The sequence below is a fragment of the Acomys minous genome, assembly GCF_964271855.1.
Source record: "Acomys minous genome assembly, chromosome: 10".
NCBI classification, from domain to species: domain Eukaryota; kingdom Metazoa; phylum Chordata; class Mammalia; order Rodentia; family Muridae; genus Acomys; species Acomys minous.
Window position 1 is genome coordinate 74,075,253 of NC_140491.1, and position 24,509 is coordinate 74,099,761.

A 24,509-nucleotide genomic window follows, 5' to 3' on the forward strand; every position below is an offset into this window, starting at 1 on the left:
CAGGAGGGGCACCCTGGCGAGCCCCACCTTTCTTAGCCGGTGTGGTTCCTTTCCTGTGCCCAAGAGATGCCTGAGAGCCAGCGCCAGGGTGAATGAAGCCCTTCCGCCAAGCCTTGCCACTGGGTGTGGAGAGGATGGCTTGGGTGTACTGGGAAAACGGAGGGAGAGCGTTTGCCAAGGGAAAGGACCAGGAAACCCCGTGGCTTTGCACCTCTTCTCGGCTTCTTCTAGGCTTTGTGTCCCCAGATGTTTAAAAAAAAAAAAAAGCCAAATGCTTAGGACGGCTGGGAGGATGGCACATGGCCAGCCCTGGTCCTCTGCTCACAGTGCCACAGGAGATCCGCGTATTTGCCTAGGGTGGTTTTACGTGCTCACTTTATAGATACGTACATTGAGGACCAGCAAGGATAAGCGTGTGCTTCATCTGAGGTGACCCAGCTGGCAGGCTGTGTTATCAGAATGTAGACTACAGCTCTTCTCATCTGACAGAGGAGAAACCGCTCAAGAGACAGAGCCCAGGACGCGGGAAGGAAGCCCTCGTATTGGCTTGCAGAGTGACAAGTGTGTTTTCCATGCGGGACTCGGTGTGCAGGCTGGGCCGGACTGCAAGGCTTCTGACATCCTTCCTCCTCCTCCTCCTCAATCTCTTCCAGCATTTGTTCTGTCCCTACGCCCATCCTCAGCGAGCCTCAGTTTACTGTATACCAAATGGATGCATTTCTGAGACTTTAAAAAGCTCGTTCACTTCAAGGATCCTGAGTGGAGGCTTAACGGCCCCCACGCAGTAATTAATAAAACACTTGGTCAAGGCTGGAGCGGAAGAAGTCGGCAGGCGGTCGGGTGTCGAGGTGACAACTAGAGGGAGGAGTGGGGGTGGAGCCGTGGGAGGGGACCCGTCCTTGCAGGGGCAGTGCTGGAGTTGCACCCGAGGAGCCAAGGAGCCGGCTGTTGGCTGTTCACGTCCATCATCCCTCAGAGCCATGAGCCGTGAGTCCAGACCCCAGTGCCCCGACGCGACCCGGAACCCGGTGGCCTGCAGGCGGAGCCTTGAACGCCAGGCTCAACTTGTCTTTCTTCTCTGCAGGAAGGAGTCTCTCGCTCCAGTTCCCGCTGCTGCTGCTCTTGCTGCTGCCACCGCAGCCCCCGGTTCTGCTCGCCGATCCTGGGGTGCCCTCACAGGGTAGGTGGCTCGCTGGTCCTACTCCGTGGGCTTGGTCCATCTCCGTCTTCCAGAGGGCTCTGCTTCCTCTTTCTGTTCGTAGTGCTGTAGTGCCGGGAGTAGGGTGTTGAGTTTATGAGATAAAGGCTCCCTGGAGAACTCCAGGGGTGTGGCCTGCTTAGGGCCTACCTGCGGTCTCTCTGACACACAGACGACCAGCTCCGGAGCCAGCAACGCGAGCAGGATCGGGTTCTTTAACTTCCCACCTGTTCTTGTCTCCGGCTTTCCAAGCAGCCTCTATACCCCTGTCCCCCAGAACCCAGCGGTTTCCTGTGGGGGCTTCTTAGGGGAGGAAGCAGCAGGCGCCAAGGGGAAGGCAGGCTGGAAAGCGAGTTCCTTTTCTTTAGCCTCTAACTTTTGTGGAGCCGATCCTGCGGCTCAACCTTCCGCCCCGCGCCCCCTCCCCTCGTCCTCTTCCCCCCCCAAAGGTAGAGACTGTGGGGCACAAGCTAATCTGGGAATAGGGGTGGTGGACACACACTGAGAAGGAAACTGAGGCTCAGCAGGGTGAGATAACACCCCCAAGTCACATAATGCGCGGTGGGCTCAGGATTTGAACTCAGGACTAGCTTAATCCAGACACTCCCAATACCTGCAATGGTTCCCGAGACCCTTCTGGTTTCATCAGGAGTGTGATGGGGGAAAACCAGGTTCCAGGAAAGAAAAGGAATTTAGCCACCCATCCCTCTTCCTCAACCCCCCCCCCCCCCGGCGCTGTTCTTTCCCCTCTTTGCAGTCTGGATGCCCATCTGTAAAATGGGACCAAGAAAGGTTGGCGGTGGGCGATGAGGGAGTGGGAGTCGTCCTGGCTTGTTCCTGGATGCTGCAGGGACTTGGGGCTCAGGGGACAGAAGAGCTACATCGGAATGTCTGAGAATCACAGCAGGCTTCCTGGAGGAGGGGGTTTGAGTGAGAAGAATTGGGGAGACCTATGCTAGCATAAAGACTGTTTAGCAAAAGCCTGGGTTTTGGAAGGGAAGCATTTCTGATTCAGCACCGACAGCTTACCAAGATCCACTGTGGGCTGCTTTTTTTTTTTTTTTTCACTCACAGCAGCCTTGAGGGAGGGATGTGTTAGACCCATTTAATAGAACAGAACTTTGAGAGGCCGAGGAAGTGGGGCCACTTGTTGGAGACAGTGAGCTGGTGGTAGAGCCAAGGCAGGCCATTGACCTGTGCTTCCAGTTTAAGGATGGGTCCAGCTATCATGTGACCCAACCAACCCCATCTGGGCCCTCGAGGACCTGGTGTTCACTCACCTGCCTTCCTTGCTGTGACTCTTATGGGGGAGGGGTAGAGTTCATCTTGGAGGGCAAGGCTCTGCTAGGAAATCCACCGTGTTCAAGTTCATCCTTTCTGGGCCCTGGGTTTGGCATGGTGTCCCTCGTTTTACCCAAGGAGTGGGAATGCCCTGGTGGTCGAGCTGCACATGGTCGGAACCATGGTGCCTCTTCTGCTTATATTCATATTGCATGTGCTGTAGTGGACTTTTTATCTTCTGCTTTCCAAGGGCTTCCATGCCAGCCTTTGGCTGGAGCATGGTGACACCCAAGTTCACAGTCTGACGGTGGGGACAGACAGACGCCAGCAGATTGCTACATAGGGTGGTGAGGGCCATGGCTTAAGGATGTCTGGCCCTGTGTGAGGAATCTGGGGGCTGGGGGAGGGGAGGCGTGTGGACTTCTTGGAGGAGGTGTTATTTATGTCAACTAGATCTTGAAGGTGGTGGGAGACAGTCTGACTTTCTGCTGGAGTCCCGTGGGGCTCTTCTTGTAGGAGGCAGTGTCCCGAGCTGAGGTGCAGTGGGGAGTAGCACAACAGGCAGGTGTTGGATAGCAGGGCTTATGAATACAGGGTCACCTGGAATGTGAGAAAGAGAAGGGGCAGATGAGTTTGGGGGTGATCCTGGAGGCTAAAAAGCCTGTCGGGATGCTCTTGCAAAGACTAAGGACAGGGCAGGCAGGTGGGTGCCTGCTTCTGGGTCTGTAGTAAATTGGGGCCCAAACTGCTTGTAACCCAAAACTGAAGGCTGCTTTGAAGGAAGATGGCTTCTGCCTCCTGATGGAGGGTGACATGGCAGCCTATCGAGCTCAAGACTGTGCTGGGGACCCACAGTGTTCAGATGCTTGTCTTCTCTTCTTCTTCTTCTTCTTCTTCTTCTTCTTCTTCTTCTTCTTCTTCTTCTTCTTCTTGTTCTTCTTCTTCTTCTTTTTCTTCTTCTTCTTCTTCTTTCTCTCTCTCTCTCTCTCCTCTCTCTCTCTCTCTCTCTCTCTCTCTCTCTCTCTCTCTCTCTGTATGTAACAGAGTTTCTCTGTGTAGCCCTGCCTGTCCTGGAACTCACTATATAGAACAGCTGGCCTTGAACTCACAGAGATCCACTTGCCTCTTTCTCCCTAGTGCTGGGATTAAGGGCATTTGCCATCATGCCTGACCCATTTGTGTGCCCTAGCTAGCCATGCCCAGCTAGGGAGAGGGCATGACCTGGCGAGTAGAGCTATGAGCCAGGCTTAGAAGCCAGAGGCCAGGCTGACTCCTGCATGTGGCGTGAGACTTGAGTACACACCAAAGCCTCTCTCTGTCTTCCTTGACTGCTCCTATCTCTAGCCCCAGCTAGATTTGTACACCTAGAGGGACCTTCCTTTCCTGCTACAGGCTGCTGCTTGGGCCTGCCATGGAGGTGTCTGGCCTGGATCTGCCTACAGGCATGGTGTTGGGGAGGACCCAGGCCTGGCTACTCGGGCTTGCTTTCCTCTTTGATGCCAACCCCCTTGGTGCTTCTGTAAATATTATTCTTAGGGGGGTTTGGCTGCTGCCGCTTCTGCCCGATGCTGCGGCCACATCCTGGAGGACTCGGTGTCCTCGGCTGTACCTGTTCCCTGCCCTGCTTGGCTGTGAGTCCAGATCCCCAACGTTTGGGCTGGAGGACATCTTATTCAAATCCATGGGCGGATTTTAGAGCCGGGAAATCCAGGTTGGGGGTTATCTGTGTGAGTGCAGCTTGGCTGCTTTGGCCCTCAGGTCCATGTGTTTTGCAGGCACAGTGGCTGTCTATAGTGTTTTGTGGGTGAGAACAGTTGCAGAGTTCTGTGCTGAGGGCAAGGGAATTATGGGGAAAGCCTGGAGGAACAGCTTGGCTCTCTTTACAGTACAGACAGGCCAGGAGTACCTTTGAGATACCCGCTCTACCAACTTATGAGGGAGACAGGAAACCAATGCCCTAAAGATGGAAGGCACTTGTGCATGGATACAGCCAAGGGCCTCATTGTTGCTGAGTCTTTCCTCTATTTTTCCACGGTGGCTGACTGGTGCTTGAGTGTGGGTCACTGAAGCAAATTAGACTGGGTGCCTGCACCTCCCAATCCTCTCCTCTGATAGTTCCTTTAAATTTTTTTTTATTTTTAAAATTTATTTATTTATTATGTATACAGTGTTTTGCCTGCATGTACGCCTGCATGCCAGAAGAGGGCACCAGATCTCATTACAGATGGTCGCCAGCCACCCACCATGTAGTTGCTGGGAATTGAACTCAGGACCTTTGGGAGACCTCTGAGCCATTTCTTCAGCCCCTGATGGCTCAATTCCATCAAGAAAGACGGGTGGTCTCTGTGGGGAGGGCCCCTCTGCTGGGCAGAGGAGTGGGTTGGCATGGGGTTCATGCAGGGGTGAAGTCAGTCTGAAAGGACAACCTTCCTGTTGACTAGCTGGAGGTCTGGTTATGGCAGGAGGTGGCTGACAGCAGGCTCTCACAGTGACTTGGGCTTTGCAAAGTTCACCTTAAAGAAACAGCAACATTCTTAGCCTTTGGATCAGTGTGACTGCTGAGTCCTCCGGCATCCTCCCCCTAAATGCAGTCCCAGACATCTCAGGAGGAGTCAGACAGGGAGAGAGAAGGAGGCTCAAATTCAGGCCTTGAGTATAAGTCTCTTGCTGTCTCTGAACCTGGAGTTCCTCATTGCGTAGTGGGAGGCTCTAGTGGGAGGCTCTTCTGTCTGCCTTCCTGCTGGGTGTTGGAAGACAAATACACCCTGGGGATGTGAGGTCAGTGACAGTCGTGGTTTCCTCATCCCTGCTGCCACAGCCAGCATGGCCACCCGGTGGTCTCCTGTCCCTCACACTTTCATACCCTGGAGCTCCTGTGGCTGTGGTTCCTGCCCAAGAGGCTGGCCTTTTTTCCTGTCCTGGGGCAGCTGGTGTTTATGGAAAGAGAGTTGGGAGGAAGGAGGGAGAGCTGCTCTGGTTGGGAGGGAGGGCCCTCTTTTGGCTTGGGGCGGGGCACAGTGGGGCAGCAGTCTCTGGCCTGGTGACATCAGGAGGTTTTGGCAGCCAGCCTCAGGGGGCTGCTGGGAAGATGAAAGCATCTCTCTGGCCAGCCGGGAAGGGCTAGTGTCATCACTGCCGCTTTATTAGTTACACGCACGCGCGCGCACACACACACACACACACACACACACACACACACACACACACACACGCGGTTGTTAAGCTTCAGCCACCAGTGGTTCCCTGAAAGCCCTTGGGCCAAGCCGGTGCGAGCCTAGCCCAAAGTGAAGATGGCTGTCTGGGAAGGTGTGGCCTTCCCTCCCGGTGGAGCAGAGACAGCAGGAGAGAATGGAGTTAAGAGGAGGGACTTGGGGAGCCTTGGGCAGGGGCTCAGCAGGATTCCTGGCAGGGATGGAAGATGTGTGAAGGAAAAACAGAGTCTAGGTAAGGGTCCGGGATGAGGGAGGGCTGCTGCAGCTGCTTTGAACTTCAGGACCTCGTAAGAGCCCTGCAGAGGAAGAAGTAGGCAGATGGACTAGTAAGAGTGTTTCGCTGGTGTGAGAGAGCTGCAGGCTAGAGCTGGGGGCTAGGTTCATGGCACCTGTGATCAGCCGAGTCCCAGGCCTGGCAGGCTGAAAGTGGATCCAGGCCCCTTTGACCTTTCTGAGACTGTGAGTAGCTGGGAGGCATTCGGGACTATGGAGGGTTGGGGTCCTGCCAGCTCTCATGCCTGGGTCTTGCTTGCCAGGTCTGCCTGGGGCAGCTTGATAAGGCCTTTCTTCTGTCCAGCCTTCTTCCCCTTGGCCTCTCTGTTCTAAACTTCTGCTAGCGATCACAAACATGTCATTGTGGGGGTTGTTCAAAGTCACCAGGGTTCAAGCAAAACTATTTGCCCGGCGCCCCTCCCCCCCTTCCCGTATGATTTCTGCCTGTATGCTTGTGGTGATGGTGGCTCTTGGGGCCTCTGGAGGTGGGAGGGTGCTGCATTGCTGAAGTGGGCCTCTGCTGGGAGGTGAGGACGCAGGCTGCAGGGCCAGGCTCTGGCTGCAGGCTGGGCCTTCGGAGGCTGGCTTCTTTGATGACTGGTCAGTTCCTGGGGTACTGTGACTTTCTACCACTCTCCCGGCCTCTAATTATCACTCACACACAGTGTCAAAGGGCCCGCTCCCCGGCCCCTCCCCGTGCTTTTGGCTCTGTGCGTAGAGAGAGCATTGTTCACAGACAGAATCTTGGCATTTCTGGGAAAGCCGTAGGAAAGCCCCTCCTGCCAGGAGTCCTGGGTCTGCCAGGCTTGGCTCTGTTTTTGGCTAGGCCTCTCTCTCTCTCCCTGAGCCTCAGTTTCCCCAGCTGAGCAGTGTGTGAGGGAGAGGCTGGGTGAATTGAGTGACTGTTGAATTTGATTGCTGAAGAGTTACTGAGGCCACAGAGATAGAGAAGGAGGGCGGCAGTCAGAAAGGTGGGACTTGGACACAGGGAGGGGCTTTCTTGTTGGGGTTCTATGAGGTGAGGCGAGAGTAGAGAGGAAGGAAGGTGGATGCAGAGTTCATGAACCATCACTGTCTCAGGAGATTTCTTCCCAGGCAGGCTTCTTGTGTTTTCTCTGCGCTTGACTTCCTCAAGATAATTATCGACTTCCTCTTAAAATATAGACCCCCATCTTCACTTCGGTCAGGTCTGGGCTTTTCAGGGCAGCTGAGATCTTGGGGTCCCTCCCTCTCTCTGCCACTTGTACATTATTCCTGATTCTGAAGAACCTCATTCCTGGAATTGATTGCTGGGTCTTTCGCGGAGGGGTGGAAAGGAAGTGAAGAGACAGACAGTTGGCCCTGATATGACCATTTCCTAGTGACCTTTTCTGGCCTCTGTTTCCCCATCTGCAAAAACGGCCACGATGGAACCTGGTGTCTGCTCCCTTCTGCAGAAATGGAAGGCTAGTGGCAGAGCCTGTTTTCCTAGTATCTAGGTGCTCACAGCATGGGGGCTCACCCTGCACCCCGACTCAATCTCCTTTCTGAAACTCACACACACTCCCTTGCCTGCAGGCTCTGACCAGGCAGGAAGTGAAGCTCTCAGAGCCCCTCAGCACACTGTCTTATCAGGTGTGGCCTGGCGAGACAGCACCGTCAGCTTGGCTCAGCCCCTGACCCCTTTAGTGACAGCAGCAGGGAGAGAGTGAGAGTTTTCTCCTGACCTCCCTGCGTGGGCGAGGCAGGGGGTGGGGTTTACGTCTAAGGTGCAGGGGAGGGGTGGGGGTGGGGTGGGAAGGAGCCCAGAGGTCATTTAGAAGAGAGCTGCCTCCGAGCCCTTTCTCCAGGGGTTGGGGGGCGGGGTCGGGAGGCTACCTGAGGGTGTCTCTAATGTCTGTTTCTCACCCACAGTCAACCCCTGTTGTTACTATCCGTGTCAGAACCAAGGTGTCTGTGTCCGCTTCGGCCTCGACCACTACCAGTGTGACTGTACTCGCACGGGCTACTCGGGCCCCAACTGTACCATCCGTGAGCTAGGCCTCCAGCCCCCCGTCTCTCCTGCTCCCCTGCCTCTTCTCTACACCCCGAACGCACCTGCCTTCTTCTCTGGCCATGGCAACTCTCTCCTCTCTGTCCGGCTTTGGTCCTGCACAAACCTGGCTTCCTTGTGAGCTCGCCCCTTGGTCCACTCCCGCTCTGTGGCAGTTTTTCTCCATGCCCCCCCCGTTCTCTGTCCTATTTTTGGGTCCTGGTTCTTTCATGTGTCATCACTCCTAAGGGTGCTTCCTTTAGATTTCCTGCTTGGTCCCTAATCCTCGCACCATGGGTAGCTCTGGTCTTGTCGGAAGGGAGGGACTCAGCGGCTCCCACCATCCCTGCAGCTGAGATCTGGACCTGGCTGCGCAGTTCCCTGCGGCCCAGCCCCTCGTTCACCCATTTCCTGCTGACACACGGCCAGTGGTTCTGGAAGTTTGTGAATGCCACCTTCATCCGAGAAGTACTCATGCGCCTGGTGCTCACAGGTGGGCGTGGGCCGGCCCCCTCTAACCCTGGGGAATTTAGCATTCGATAAAAAAACAAAAAACAAAAAACAGTGGGTGGAGAAATTATGATTGCCAGACAAAACAAGGCCCCTCCCCCCACACAGGAGGAGGAGGCAGGTACGTGGGGTGTGCCTGGGATGGGAACAGCCTGTCACCATTATTTTTGCTCTGCAGTACGGTCCAACCTTATCCCCAGCCCTCCAACCTACAACCTAGCACACGACTACATCAGCTGGGAGTCCTTCTCCAATGTCAGCTACTATACTCGCGTTCTGCCCTCCGTCCCCAAAGACTGCCCCACACCCATGGGGACCAAAGGTAAAGGGCTGACAAAAGGAACTGGGCTCTCTTCTCTTTTTTAGGCAAAGGCAGGCAGAAAAGCCATTGCTGACCTATTTCAGAGATGGAGCAAGGCATAGGTAGAGTAAGGCAGGACAGGGAAGAGGCCAGAAAAGGCAGCTGAGGGTCTTGCCTGAGGTGACAGAGTCAGAGCAGAGCTGCCTGTATGCGTTAATGTGGTGGTACGTTAATCCTAGGACTGAGGCAGGAGGATCTCAAGTTTGAGGCACACCTGGGCTGTTTGAGGGGCAGAGGCAGAGGCTGACTGCGGTTTCCATGGTACCACAGGATACCTGGCTACTTTGTCCTTGTCTTCTGACGATGGGGTTTCTGTTGATTTGTCACTTGAGGCTGAAATGGAAGACAGAAGGAACAGGGTGCGATGGTCTGAGTCCTAACAGCTTTATGCTTTACCACTGCAGTTTCCCAGGCTCCACGAAGGTTGAAAACAAAGAGTATCACTTTTTGCCCCCTTCAGTTGCCCAACACCCATTTAGCCCCTCCCTGGGCCTACTTCTCACTCTACCCCCAAACTAACCTTTATGGTTACCCAGTTCAGAACCAACCATGTTCACCATAGACAAGGACAGGCTGGGGCTGCTGTTGCCTCAGTTGCTGCCACAAGGTGTCGCTGTTGGACACAAGTCCTGTACAGCCTTGTGGTGGTTTTTTTGTAGCCTCTGTAGCTTGAGTGTGTACTGAGGTCCCTGCTTTTGTCACCAGGATGCTACACTGATGGTTTTCATTCACGTGTTTAGCTTCTATTCCCTTTGTATGGCCAATGCCACAGAGATGATAGCTGACTCCTTCCAACCCTTTAGGAATCAGTCCTCCCCAATGATGATTCTAAAGTAGACATTGCTCCCTCTGTTTTCTTCTGGGCTGATTCCTGCCTGAGGGGTGCAGTTGACCATGTCAACCCACATGTATTGACTCCAAGTCTTCAATGCAGGACTTAACATGTGGTATGGTGAAGGGAAACCTTTACTAGACCACAGGAACTCCTGTTGCTTTTTTCTGTGAGGGCAGTAGGTAACAGCTCCTCTGATGTGGGCATAATTAAGGAACGCCTTCTACTTTGTAATGTCCTGGCAGACTCCTGCTTCATGATGACTTGTCTTTATCTCACTGTAGGAAGGGTGACATTGTTTAAAATAGGTGTATCGCAGCCGTTGATTTTGCAACTGAAGTTTTACCGGGGACACAGCCACATTTGTGCATGCTAGGAGAGCAAAACAGCACGGATCTGAGAAAGACCACACAGCCTCACACCAAAAGTATTTACTGTGTAGCTTGCTAGTTTGCAGACACTTGTTCCCCGTTGTGTTTACATCCTCTCATGCTGGCCCTCGGGTCCACTGTGCCAAATACCATAGTCCTGTTCTATAGATGAAGGCTCATAGACGACATAGCTTACCTCTGTTCACATCGTTCCAAATGGCACTGCCAGTTGTAAATACAGGTTATTTTGCTCCAGGGCAATGAGGTCTCTGATATTTAATTCCTAAAATAGATTTATTTTTATTTTATGTGTGTTAATGTTTTGCCTGCATCTCTTGCACTATGTGCATGTGAGAAAAGGGCATTAGACCCCCTGGCACTGGAGTTACAGGCAGTTGTGAGCTGCCATGCAGGGAATGGGGGTCAAACCAGCTCCTCTGGGGAAGCAGCCGGTGCTTTTAACTTTTAACCACTGAGCCATCTCCCTAGACCCCAACTTTTGTTGTTTTTATCACAGGAAAGATGACGGTATACACAAGCGTTTAGAGGAAGGGATGGTGAACCATGCTGTAGTTTCAACACTGTCCACAGTTTATTTAGGCTTATTTCACTTAGCCCCGCCCCTACTTTTTGAGAAAGGATCTCCTTGTGAAGCCCTGGGTGGCCTGGAACTTCATGTAGACCAGGGTGGCCTTCAACTCACAGAGCTCTATCTGCCTCTTCTCCTGAGTGCTGGGATTACGTCCGTGTGCCACTGCACACTACACAGCTCCACTTTTCACTTTCTAATGGAGTTTTTCTTTAATTTAAAATTAAGAAATTATTAATATGTGTGGGTGTGCATGTGTCACAGTGTATGTGTGCATGCGTGTGTGTGTGTGTGTGTGTGTGTGTGTGTGTGTGTTTGTGTAGGTCAAAAGACACCTTTGTGGAGTTGATTTTCTTCCTGTCACCTTTATGTGGGTTTGGGGGCTTGAGCTCAGGTGATCAGGTTTCTGTGCCAGGAGTTTTACCTGCTGAGCCATCACACTGTTAATGACTTCGAGAGTCAGCGTCTCTGTGTAAGCCAGGCAAGCCTGGCTTTTGCCTCAGCCTCCCCAGTGCTGCCATTACAGCTGTACACCTGCAGGGGATTTAAGAAGAAATTCCAAACCCCAGAGGCCATTTCCTTGCCAGATACTTCAAGGTCTTCCTTTTGGTAGAGCAGGGTACAGACTACCTGTGGGGAGGGGGGGTTGGCCTTGGGGAGGATGCTCCGGCTCTTCCTGCTTGGGCTAGTTTGCCTGGGGACTTCTGGGAGCCCCAGCGATCCCCAGGGCAGGAAGACAGGAGGAGGAAGATCCAGGTATCTACTGCTCTTTCCTACCTCCCCAACCAGGGAAGAAACAGTTGCCCGATGTTCAGCTTCTGGCCCAGCGACTGCTGCTGAGAAGGAAGTTCATTCCTGCCCCCCAGGGGACCAACATGATGTTTGCCTTCTTCGCACAACACTTCACCCACCAGTTCTTCAAGACCTCTGGGAAGATGGGTCCTGGCTTCACCAAGGCCTTGGGCCACGGGGTGAGTGCGCAGGGGCAACCTCGAGTACTGTACCGCGTGCAGGCTGCCATCGGAATCCGGGTGATCCGAGGGGACCTTTCTTTGTTCCTCAGGTAGACCTTGGCCACATTTATGGAGATAATCTGGAACGTCAGTATCACCTGCGGCTCTTCAAGGACGGGAAACTCAAGTACCAGGTAGTGCTGGCTTGGGGATGGGACAGTGGGAAGCCCCCCCCCCCCTTCCTTCTTACAAAGATGGCTGGGTAGGGGAGTTGGAGAACAACCAGAGTGAAGGAAGACAGAGAGAAAAGGGGTGCCCAGGAGGACAGAGAGGAAAGGGGTGCCCAGGAGGACAGAGAGGAAAGGGGTGCCCAGGAGGACAGAGAGGAAAGGCTGGGAGAAGCTAAGATGGCAAAAGCAGACTAAGATGGGGCCTGGCCTCCCATGGCCTCCTGAGATGCTTTCATTTACTTAGCGTCCCACTGTGTGTGTGTGTGTGTGTGTGTGTGTGTGTGTGTGTGACCATAATGGAACTTGTACAGGTGACAGAGCAGTGGTCATCTTAGGCATGGGCCCATCAGGGGTCACCGCCTGGATACGGGTTGTAGCAAGGTTTCTTGTGTAAACCAGAGCTGTCCAACAGTGATGTGAGCCTCATGTGTAATTCAAATTTCCTAATGATCTCATTAACAAAAGCGAAAACAGAGAAGATGGATTTTAATAGCACGTGTTCCTCGGGCCTGTAAGATGGCTCAGCTGGTCAAGGCACTTCCCAACCAAGCCTGAGGGAAAGGAGAGAACTGATTCCCACAAGTTGTCTCCTGACCTCCACAGGTTTGTTTTGGCACCAGGGGCCTCTTGCCTCCACACATATAAATAAATAAATTTAACAAGAGTTTAAAAGGTTTTCATTGGAGGTAGCTGCTCTCTATCTCTAGGTTTCATAAAATTTATAATTAAATAAGTAGACTCATATGCCCAATGGCTGGAACATCAGCTTTAAAGTTTAAAATTAAAGGGCTAGAGAAGTGGTTGAGCAGTTAAGAGTGCTTGGTGCTCTCCCAGGGGACCTGGGCTTAATTCTAGCACCCACATAGAGGCTCTCAACTATTTTAAGAGCTCTAAGGGATCTGATGCCCTCTTCTGGCTTCTATGGGCATGCTCATACAGAAGGCATACATACATACATACATACAAAAATAAATCTTATAAAGGAAAATTTAAAATTAAATCAAGCACAATCTAAACTAAATGAAATAGAGGTCTTCAGTCTAGTCAAATTTGGAGTGTTCAGAGGCCACAAGTCCATCAGGGGTCAGCAGCTACCATACTGGAGTATGGAGCAAAAATTTGTTGGGGCATCTTCAGAGCCAAGAATGATACATGTAACCTACCTGGTTACTCTTGTGATAACTGCCACCAGTCACTTGATATCATTAGAGGACCTGGAGGCTGGGACCGCTCCCCAGGAAGTTAGAGTTCCCAAGGAACTGAGAAAGCCAAGAAGGGGGTCAAGGTCACTGGTGAAGGCTTGGAGGCAGGAAGACCCAGCGATGCATAAAGAATGTCTGGGTGAGAGGACGGGAGATACTGTATGGGTGATTCCAGACAAGAACCTGGCACCGCTGCAGGGGGCGTGTTGTACGTAGGCTTCTGATTTCTGCTGAGAACAGAGGGCGACTAGGAAAGCGCTGACTGCCCTGTTCCCAAAAGGATGTCTAAGGGCAAGAGTTGGCTTCGGGCAGGCACTTAGGGAGCAGCAGGCTGGTGGACCAGGCTTGAGGTAGGAAAGCTGGAGCGCGGGAACCGGATGTGGAGAGCTACTGAGAGGGCTCTTGGAGGAGGGCTGGAGTCAGCTGGGGCTGCTCCGCCTGGCCCCAGGTTGCCAGGCGGCCTCATCCCGCAGGTGCTGGATGGAGAGGTATACCCACCTTCCGTGGAGCAGGCGCCGGTGTTGATGCGCTACCCACCGGGTGTCCCGCCGGCAAAGCAAATGGTCGTGGGCCAGGAGGTGTTCGGGCTGCTCCCGGGACTGATGCTTATCTCCACCATCTGGCTGCGGGAGCACAACCGAGTGTGCGACCTGTTGAAGGAGGAGCACCCCACCTGGGATGATGAGCAGCTCTTTCAGACCACTCGCCTCATCCTTATAGGTGAGCACACCCTGAGAAGCAGAGAGGCAGGCGGGTGGGGTAAGACCCTGGAACCTGGGGAGTCACAGACTGAGCCCCGAGCCAGGTTTGGCCACTCATACCCGGTAAACAAATTAAAATAAAAGCAAATTAAGAGTGAAAAGCAAGAGGGGGTGGGGTGGGGAGGGGGCGAGGAGGCGCGGCGGGAGGGGGATGGGAGAAACAGTCGCTGGTGCCTGAGACCTTAGGACCCGGGCCTCAGATCCTGAATGCATTCATAGAAGGGTTTGCTATGAGTCCTAAGGGGAAGGCTCTGAGTACGTTTGATTTGCCACCTCAGATCCCAGTTTGTTTCTCCGTTGTGCTGTACTCAGTTTCCCCGTTGTACTCAGCATCCCCAGTTTGGCATTGAGGTCCTCAGCATACCAGCATCAAACCCCAGCCTAACCCACCCTCAGAATACCCCGCCCCCACCCATTTCTCCCTCTCTACAGCTTTTGTAGAGTTTGGGAGATTCTAGGTGACTCAGGGACAAGATATTTTTGTGTTTCCTTTCGGGGGTGGGTCCTTAGCCGAAAATGTCAGATGGTTTCCTGCCTGGAAGCTTGGACCCTGACACCTCTGTCCTGACCACGCTCTGTCTGAGTCACCAACCTCTGGGCACAACTGGGCATGGCTGGTCCCAATTATAGAGGCTAATTCGTTAGCTTCTGGGAGAGTCAGGCACTGAGGATAAGAATAGCCCAAGGGTGGTCAGTCTGATTCTTCGGAAGTGTAGTGTACCTCACAGACCTTCACCAGAGAGGCCAGGTGGGTGGCTGGAGGTTGCCCAGCACCCTGGCTGGTGAAGACACTATAAGCAAAGGTCACACTGGCCAACCGGTGTCAACACGGCTGAGGTTGCCAGTCCTATGCCAGCAGCATAAATGCCTCAGTCGTGTACTGCTCACGTGACCTGATGCACAGGCATATGGAAACTGCATGGACATTCATAGAGCCTGCAGTTTACAGGTGAGAAAAGTGGACCTAGGGGAGACTATGGCTCAACGCAAGCTCTGATGCTTACATACTGAGAATCTAGGATTTGAGCCCAGGTCAGCTAAGCCCAAATCCCATGGCTCCCGGTTAGTTTACTAAAAATCCAGTGTGTCTGTTGGCTGATTGGTCCTGATACCAGTTTTTAAAAACCTGCCCAGCTGGCTGGTTTTCATATTATCCTGGAATGCTCAACGTATTTCTTTGTTGGCCGTTTGCTTTGTGTATAGCTGGCTCCTAAGGGATTAAAGGAAGACCTCTGCTCATGAAATTCTGATGTTTAGCAACACATGAAGAGTATAGTACATTTAAACAAATGCCCAGGGCCGGGCTCCCAGCTGTCAGGGCCTCTCTGAAGCCCTTCTCCCTCACTGAGGGCTTCAGTGAAATGACATTCCTCATTAATGCAGCACCTTGCTTTTATATTTTCAGAATTTCTTGGCTTAAAAAATTTCTTTTTGAGACAAAGTCTTTTTGTTGAAGCCATCCCGGCATCAACTTTGCAACCTTCCTGCCCCAATGCCCTCTCTCCCGCCAAGTTCTGGATTTACAGGCTTGTGCTACCAGACCCTTGTCATGATCCGTAGGAAGGAGGCTGCATCATCAGGGTTGGAAAAATAATTCTTTTTTAAAAATTTATTTTATATATTTCAGCGGTTTCATGTATATTTGTGCACCATGTGCTTGCCTGGTGCCGATGAAAGCCAGAAACAGGCATCGGATCCATTTGAACTGGAGTTATAGATGGTAGGGAGCCACTATGTGGGTGCTGGGAGTTGAACCTGGGTCCCCAGGAAGAGCAACCAGTGCTCTTAACCTCTTAAGCCATCTCTCTCTATCTCCTGGAACCCAGTTCTTGTGTTACTCCTTGACTGTATCCAAGGCCTTTCTTAGGATCAGCAGTGCCCTTGTCTGGGGTGCCTCAGTCAAGGCTGGGACAGTTCTGTTTTCACATCCCCTTACAAAGACGCAAAGCAGAAGTGAACACTACAACAGCAAGGGCATGAGAGCACGCACTCTTCACGAGCTGGGCCATTTCCCACGCACTGACCTCAGCTGACCCCGTCTCCTATCTTCCTCCCATAGGAGAAACCATCAAAATAGTCATTGAGGAATATGTGCAGCACTTGAGCGGCTATTTCCTGCAGCTCAAGTTTGACCCGGAGCTGCTCTTCCGAGCCCAGTTCCAGTACCGCAATCGCATCGCCATTGAGTTCAACCATCTGTATCACTGGCACCCACTCATGCCCGACTCCTTCAAAGTGGGCTCACAAGAGTATAGCTATGAGCAGTTTTTGTTTAACACCTCCATGCTGGTGGACTATGGTGTTGAGGCACTGGTGGACGCCTTCTCTCGTCAGAGGGCTGGCCGGGTAAGCTTCGGAGGGACGGAGTCATCAGGGATGGGGCTCTGGGATCCAGCAGACCTGCTCCAAACCCCACTTTCCTTATCTGTGTCACTTCTGCAGGTGGTTGCAAATATCCCCGTATGGATTCTTTCCTACGGGTGACAATACCAGGGTATATTAGTTAATTTCATGTTACTATGTCTCAGATACCTGATAGAAGCCACTTAAAGGAGGGAGGGTTTGGCTCAGGGAGATTACAGTCTGTCACAGCGAGGAGGCTGTGGCAGCGTGACCCTGTCTGTGGCAGCAAGGGCTCAAGGCAGAGGCTAGTCACATCACAGCAGAGCAGGAGACAACGTGATGGGAACTAGGGGGCTGAACTGTAACTCTCAAAAGGCTGGCTTCTAGTAACATATTTGCTTTAGCTTGGCTTCATTTTTTGAGGAGTGCTACAATTCGGGGGGAAACAAGTACCTAAAATACAAAATCTATGGGATACCTTTTGGGCTCAACTCATAGCACAGGCATTACTCCAGGTGTCTAGGATATGGTGATGAACAAGATTGACGCAGTTCTTGGACCCTGTGTCTTTGGCACTTACACCATAGAAGGGAAACAGTCCTATGACAGCCAGCAGCGTTCAGGTACTTGTTGCATGTAAGGAACCGTGAAAGGTGCTTTCTAATGTCTTCAGAATTCTAAGTTAGTACAGGACTATAGTACAGAAGGCCACAACGCTCTGTCAACTCTGTGGGGGTGGTAGGGTGACAGCAAAGCAGAGAGGGTAAAGATGGGCGGGCATTTCCCATGGAGAGGATGGGTCTGGTGATAGGAGGGGACTGTGTTCTAGACAGAGAAGACAGCATGCACAAAGGGCCAGAGGACACGGCGTCTGAAGGACAGGAGAGCCCTATTAGGATATGCATACATGAAAGTATGAAATGCTTTTTGAATCCTATATTTCCTATCAGCTGAATTGTCTTTCCCCCAGATTAATATGCTATGGTCCTAACCCTCAAGAGCTCAGAATAACATTTGGAGATATCTTTAAAGAGACAGTTAAGACTAAATAGGAAATTGAGATGGGCCCTGATCCAACATGATTAGTGTGCTTGTAAGACAAGGAGAATAAGACAGACTAGCCCAGGAAGTGAACCGCGTGCAGACACAGGGAGAAGGTGGCCACCCACAGGTCAAAGAGACCCGCTTTGGAAGGAACCAAGCATCAGGCATTCTGCCCTTCAGACTGTGAAGGAATCCATTTCTCCTAGTTAAGGCATCTCTGTCGTGGCCCTGGCAAATGAACACATTTTCTTGGGATCCCTAGCCAACTCCCTCTGAAATCTCTGCTTCCCTGCAGCTGAAAGCTCCCCTTTGATCACCCCCGGGACCCCTCATTCCCACCTTCTGCTTCCCTGCAGTCCTTGCCCCTCAGCCTTGTTTGATGGCAGGGAGCGTTTGCTGCCAGCCTCGTATGTTGACAGATTTCTGTTGTCCCTCTGCTCTCTGTGGAGACACGGGTGTGGGAGGAGGTAGTTGGCTTTGTGTGAGGGAGGCTAGGTGACTGTGAAGTGCGTGAAAAGTCTGGGTTTTGAGCTGGTCAGAAGATCCAGGTGTTGGTCTCAGGAAGTTAAAAAGGAGCAGGGACCGGACAAAGCTGGCCTTTCTCTAGTGATCAGCATGCGTGGCCAACGCCTGGGGATGTTGCCATGCGACTGGCACTATGACAACTGATTTGCATCCTTTAACTCTGTTATTTTTCTACAACCATATCAGCTGGATGCTCCCGCCCTCCCCATTTTTGCATATGAGGAAATACAAACTTAGTTGGGGTTTCCAACAAAGAGCTTGGAGTGGTGGCTTAGTCCTCCAGTGTTAGGTGGCAGCACCACCACGCTCTCTCTGAGGTCTCTAGGGAGAAATCTGTCCCGTGCCTTCCACACTGAGCTCCCAGTGTGGCATTTCTTGGCTTGTGGAAGTGCCACTCAACTGTCTACCTCCATCACCTTGTCACTAGTCTGAGTCTCTAGTACCATTTAAAAGGGACTGCTGGGCACAGTCCTGTAATCCCAGTACTCTGGAGGTGGCAGTAGGAGGATCAGGAGTTCAGTGTTGTTCTAGCTCCACGGTGTGGTCCAGGCCAGCCTGGGTTATATGAGACCCTGTCTCAAAACTCCAAACAGTAATAAACAAGGCATCACTTTTGGGATTAGGATCTTCCCTCATCAAGCATGACTTTATTTATTATCTATTTATTATGTATACCCTTGAAGACTTATACAGTTCTCTTATCCCTAGGGAATACATTCTAAGGCCCCCCCAAATGTATGTTTGAAATGGTAGAGTACTTAACCATATATTCATTTTTCCCCAGGCATGCAAACTGTGGTGAAATTTAACTTATAAATTAGGTACAGAGAGAGACATGGTAATAACAGTAACATTGAATATTCACAACAGTTTTCTGTAATAAGATATATTCTGTGATCTTTCTCTCTCAGTGGTGTGCTATACTCATCCTTGTTGGGATGATGTGGGTTGTGTCTGTGTAAGGACATGGATGAGATGGATGACACAGGTATATGTCATAGTTTACTGCATAAGGGCTACCTGGGCACGCCGCTCAGATATCATGACAGTTGACCTGATAACTAACAGATGCCATGTGACTGACAAGCCAGGGAGCTTGTGCGGTGTGGATATGCTGGACAGAAGGATGATTCACATCCTGGGCAGGATTGAGAGAGTCCTCATTAGATTTCATCACACTACTCAGAATAGCATGCAATTTAAACCCCAGGAATTGTTTGTTTCTGGAATTTTCCATTAAACGATATCAGATCGTAATTGCCTGTAGGTGATGGCAAGCAGGTAAAGCTAAGGCCCCAACAGGGTGAGGCCGTTATATTTTCAAGTGCGGTCACATTTGCTGGTGCTGCAGGTTAGACTCCAGTGCATCCTTGGGTGGGGTGGGGGTGGGGCACAGTTTCAGCCACACAGCTGGGAATGGGTAGAGCTGGCGTTGGAACCTCTCTCTGCTTGCTGTTCCAAAATTGCTTTGCTCTGAGCCGTATGATTTCAATTCAGCTATGTTTTTCTTTCCTGCTTAATTATACTTGCTCTATTAAAACAGATCTCCTTCTTAAGCATTAACATGGTTATTTCAGGAGAAGTGGAGAGCTTCCTTTAAACTGATGCCCCTTAACTATTATGACTTTTTGTGGGGTACTGTGTGTGTGAGAGAGAGAGGGGGGGTCAGCTGTGGGTGTCACTCCTCAGTAGCTGTTCACCTCATTCTTCAGACAGGCTCTCTTGTTTGGCCTGGAGCTTGCCTCGTAGCTTAGGTATGCTGGCCAACAAGCCCCTGGGCTCTGGCGTCTTCTTTTTCACCTCAACTCCCCCCCTCCCCATTTCAATAAAGATGGGCACTACTTGTTGGTGTGACTTCAAGGAGTTTGACTTACTACAGTAGAGTGGAGCGTTGCATACTTCAGTGTTGAGGAAGCAGGGACACTGTGGGTTTCAGGGTGACAATGACAGGGCAGGGTCTGGAACCAGGCGGCAGCATCACCATCACTGGGTTGCACCACACTCTCTGTCCTCTGAACTGGAGCCTTGGCGTTCTTCTCTTAGGCCCTTACACAGGATGGTAGAAGAGTCTGGCCTGGCTCTCAGACTGACGGTGTGCGGATGTCTTACAGATTGGCGGGGGTAGGAACTTTGACCACCATGTGCTGCACGTGGCCGTGGATATCATCAAGGAGTCCCGAGAGATGCGCCTGCAGCCCTTTAATGAGTACCGAAAACGATTTGGCATGAAGCCTTACAGCTCTTTCCAGGAGCTCACAGGTAGGCAGCTGCTTCCTCCACACAGTCTCTGCCCTCGAGGCATGTCCAGGAAGTGAGGGAGATGACAAGGAGAGGGGGGGACAATGCAGGTGGCCAGCGCTGTATTCTAAGGGAGCATTGAAACGGAAAACAGTGAGTGTGACAGCAGCTCACTCATCCAGAGATGATGACCGTCCAGGTGGGTTTGAAGGATAAACAGGAATTTTTCACATGGAAAATAGAGGGAGGAATACTTCAGGGATAGCGGGGGGGGGGGGGGGGGCAGCAGAAAGGCACAGGGGTGGAAAAGGAGGCGCCTGTCTGTGCTGGTGTGAGGGGCTTGTGCTAGGTGGCAAAGGGAGGTTAGCAATGGATTAGGGTCTCAGATGCTGAAGGCTTGGGTTGTATCCTGTCTAGTGATTCCTAAGTACTTAACTTAGAAAGATGATAAAAGTATCTGGTTGGCGCAGTGTGGTTCAGTGTTAGAGAGCTTGCCCAGCATACATGAGGCCCATGGCTTAACCACTCTTGACAAAACAAAACAAAACAAAAAATATCACACACACACACACACACACACACACACACACACACACACACACACACACAAAGATACACATATATGTAAAATGCTTCTCTCCACTGATGAAATAAGCCAATTCAAGCAGAATTAAAGTATAAAGACAGGTTTACTGGCATCAGCTCTCAGCAGGTTCACTGACATCACGGGGGGGGGGGGTGTCAATGAAGTCACCATGCAGACAAGGCAAGGGGGGAAAAGAGAAAGAAAGAGAGCTTGCACACACATGGGGTGGGGGTGGGGCAGGGAGAGACAGAGACAGAGAGAGAGACAGAGAAAGACAGAGACACAGAGAGGGGGAGAGAGGGGGAGGGAGAACGAGAGAGAGAGAGAGACAGACAGAGAGACAGACAGAGAGACAGACAGACAGAGAGAGAGAGACAGAGAGAGACAGAGAGAGACAGAGAGAGACAGAGAGAGAGAGAGAGAGAGACAGACAGAGAGATAGACAGAGAGAGAGAGAGAGAGAGAGAGAGAGAGAGAGAGAGAGAGAGAGAGAGAGCGAGAGCGTGAGCTCGGGGCAGGATGTGCCAGCTTTCAACGTTTGTGTTTGTAGTGGGTTGGGACCCAGAGATGCTGGGAGAATAGAGTCCCAGTCCCCTTTGATATGTTAAGTAGGCACCCGAGTGGCTTGTCACAGGTCTGAAACCAAGCAACACACACTTGCATGCACACTCTCTCACACAAGCATGCACACACATACACACTCATGCACACCTACAGACATACTCGCGTACACACACATACACACACACATACATACTCACACACATGCTCTCTCACACACAAACATTCTTGAGTTCAGGCTCAAGTCCAACACGTATCTTGGGAAGCTCACAACTGCCTTTAACTCTAGCTCCAGGGGATCCAATGTCTCTGGTTGCTATAAGCAGCTAACTCACATGTACACACACACACACACACACACACACACACACACACACACACACACACTTAAAAATAAAATAGATCTTAAAAGAGTTCTCTCACCCTCCCTTCTCTCTCTTTCCCCAAAATTTCCCAGATGGTGGCAGACAAGTCAGAGCCCTCTTGTCTCCACTTGTGACAAAGCCCTGTACCCCATAGGAGGATGGGATTGAAGAACTAAATGGGGAAGTCCATGCCTGTCTGTCTTTGGCCACCATCTGTGGACATGCAGTTGTCATAGCATAGAACAGATCCTTGGGATCACTAGATGGTCCCCGTGGTCCTGGAGAGTAATCTCGATGACACTCCAGTCTCTCACGATAAAGGGTTCCGAGGAGCAGAGAATAGACTGGCTCTGAATACCTGTGTGCACGCGCGCGCACACACACACACACACACACACACACACACACTTGACTCTAGGGTAGTAACAGGACCTGGGCATAGGTATGGCCTTGGGATCTTACTTGAGGGGATCAAGACATGGTGTTTTCTCCATGTTGTGATGGCGCAAGAATTAAATCCAGAGAATGGGGTGAGTGGGTTGAGGTCACATGCTGCTTGGGGACAGATCTAGATCTCTAGCATCTTTTGTCACCATATAGTCCAAAGTGAAGGGCCTATTTTGTTCTTTCTTTCCTGACTATTCCCCAAAGCCAGGGAGGCCAAATTTTAGGACCTAGGTTACCCAAATTGTTCTTCTGAAGTCCCTGTCATCCCCAGAGAAAAACTGAATCTAGAAGGTTCCATCCCTGGGTGGACCTTAACAAAACAGTGACTCTGACTGTAGCTTTTCGCTCTGCAGGAGAGAACGAGATGGCCGCTGAGTTGGAGGAGCTGTACGGTGACATCGATGCTGTGGAGTTCTACCCTGGGCTGCTCCTGGAAAAGTGCCAGCCCAATTCCATCTTTGGGGAGAGCATGATAGAGATTGGGGCTCCCTTTTCCCTCAAGGGCCTTCTAGGGAACCCCATCTGTTCCCCAGAGTACTGGAAGCCCAGCACATTCGGTGGCGACATGGGCTTCAACCTCGTCAATACTGCCTCGCTGAAGAAGCTGATCTGCCTCAACACCAAGACCTGTCCCTATGTTTCCTTCCGTGTGCCAGACCACCCTGGAGATGATGGGTCGGTTGTAGAGAGACCATCCTCTGAGCTCTGAGGGCGCAGGGAAGCAGCCTTCCTGAGGGAGGAGCTTTGCTCCTGAGGTAGACAAGATGGTCTTCGATGCTGGCTTCCTGGCTTGGCATTGTGGGAGTTGCCACTGACATTTAGAACTTTGGACCTCACCTTTGTCTAGAGTCTTGTGGGTTTGCCATTCGAGGATGCTGAATTCTCTGTTAAGTAAGAAAGTTAGGAGTGGTTTTATTTGGCTTGGCTCCTCATTGGCAACACAGAAGGTCAGGTTTTTGGTTGATTTGGAATATAGGCCTACAACTTTATATAATAGGGCAGGGTGTGGTTGCACACACCTTACTCTCAAGACTTTGGAGGTAAAGGCAGTTGGATCTCTAAGTGTGAGGCCAGCCTGGTTTACATAGTGAGTTCTAGGCCAGCCACGGCACATAGTAAAACCCTGTCTTAACCAACCAACCAATCAACCAACTTTAGAATGTAGAGCTCCTTTAAAAAAATCCCTTGAAAGTTAAAGGGGTTCTTAATTTTCCTTCTATAATCTGGGGGCCTCCCCAGAATGTTGACTATCTGGTTGGTGACTCAGAAAGTCCTGTTCCTGGCCAATGATCCATAACATGGGCCAAAACAGTCCTTACCTGAATGTCTAGAATGTGGAATTGGTTCATTTTCCTGTTCAGTGAAATGGACACAGAACAAAAGAACCCAATGTCCAACAAGGACTGCCTTGCCCAAGCCTGTGTCTACACCAAAGGGCAAGGAAGTAAGGTGATGTTCCTGGGAGCCACACTTAGACCCTTTCCAAAGATGTGGCAGCAACATGTGGAATCTTCCACAGTATTGGTTGGAAGCCACCACAGCTCTGTCCCCATATAAATCTTTGCCGTTGGCAGCTGTTTCTCATGAAGCTAATAAAATTCTCTTTCTAAAGCTGCCTGTTACGTATCTCTTTAAGTCTCATTGGCAAATAAACAATGATGAGGCCAGGTGTGCCAGAGGCTCGGGCATGAGACTTGCCAAGGGCATCCCAGGAGCTTACCTTTGTATGCACACCTTACCTTTGATGCTTCACCTCTCACTTTGGGCTATGGTCTGCCTTTGCCGGCCTGTTCACCTAGAGTATCTAACTCCCAAACCATAGAGATGTAGCATCCAGTTCCTGCTAGCTGATTACATTGATACCTTCTTCTGGAGGAGACAGGAGAGCCAAGGGCAGCACACCACTCTGTGCTAACTCTGCACACCTAAATTCTCACTTTATTGTCATTGTGACAGTGTGATGTGGGTGGCATAATCCTCAACAGAACTCCAGAATGGCCAAATGACGTGCCAGTCCCACAAGACCCAGGACCAGGCTTAGAAGCCAGCTTCTTTCTGGTTTGGCTCTGCCCCAAGGTCAACATCAGAAGCTTGGGGTAGCTTCTGTTTTATGCACTCTCACTTGCTCATGACTGGTGCTTATTTCCCTAAGGGCTGTTAGTGCACTGGGTACTCTGCTGGAGACATGGCAGTGAGTGGATATACTGATGCGGCTTCTTAGCCATCATTAATTGCCTGTATTTCTTTATCTTGGCCCTGTGAGATTTCCTCTATCCACATCGGCATGTCATTTCTGACTCTTATTATCAGCTTCTGGCTCTATTTCTTTCTCTCTCTCACATACACTCTCTCTCCAGTACCTGATTTATAGTCCTGGATGGCCTAGAACTTGCTCTGTAGATCAGACTGACCTTGAATTCATAGAAATCTGCCTGCTTCTGCCTCCCAAGTGTGCTACATGCCTGGCCTGAGATCAGGTTTGATAATTATGTAAAGAGTGTATTCTGGCCAAGGGTAGGATGTAAAACTAAGCTAGGCAGTTGGAAACCCTGACTTTTAAAGTTGGCCAGGGGACTGTGTTCCATGTAGATAAAGATGCTGACTGGCTCACCCCTG

At 51.2% G+C, this 24,509-nt stretch overlaps 1 protein-coding gene across 1 annotated transcript; it reads left to right on the forward strand.

Moving 5' to 3' along the window:
• Positions 1–683: 683 nt before the first annotated feature.
• Positions 684–23,504, forward strand: PTGS1 (prostaglandin-endoperoxide synthase 1). Its single transcript, XM_084799997.1, has 11 exons — positions 684–987; positions 1,085–1,180; positions 7,858–7,974; positions 8,328–8,468; positions 8,664–8,807; positions 11,428–11,609; positions 11,702–11,785; positions 13,497–13,743; positions 15,844–16,130; positions 19,808–19,955; positions 22,247–23,504. Exons 1-11 carry the CDS (start codon positions 981–983, stop codon positions 22,600–22,602), a joined length of 1,809 nt encoding a protein of 602 aa, XP_084656123.1. The 5' UTR covers positions 684–980; the 3' UTR covers positions 22,603–23,504.
• The last annotated feature ends 1,005 nt before the right edge of the window (positions 23,505–24,509 follow it).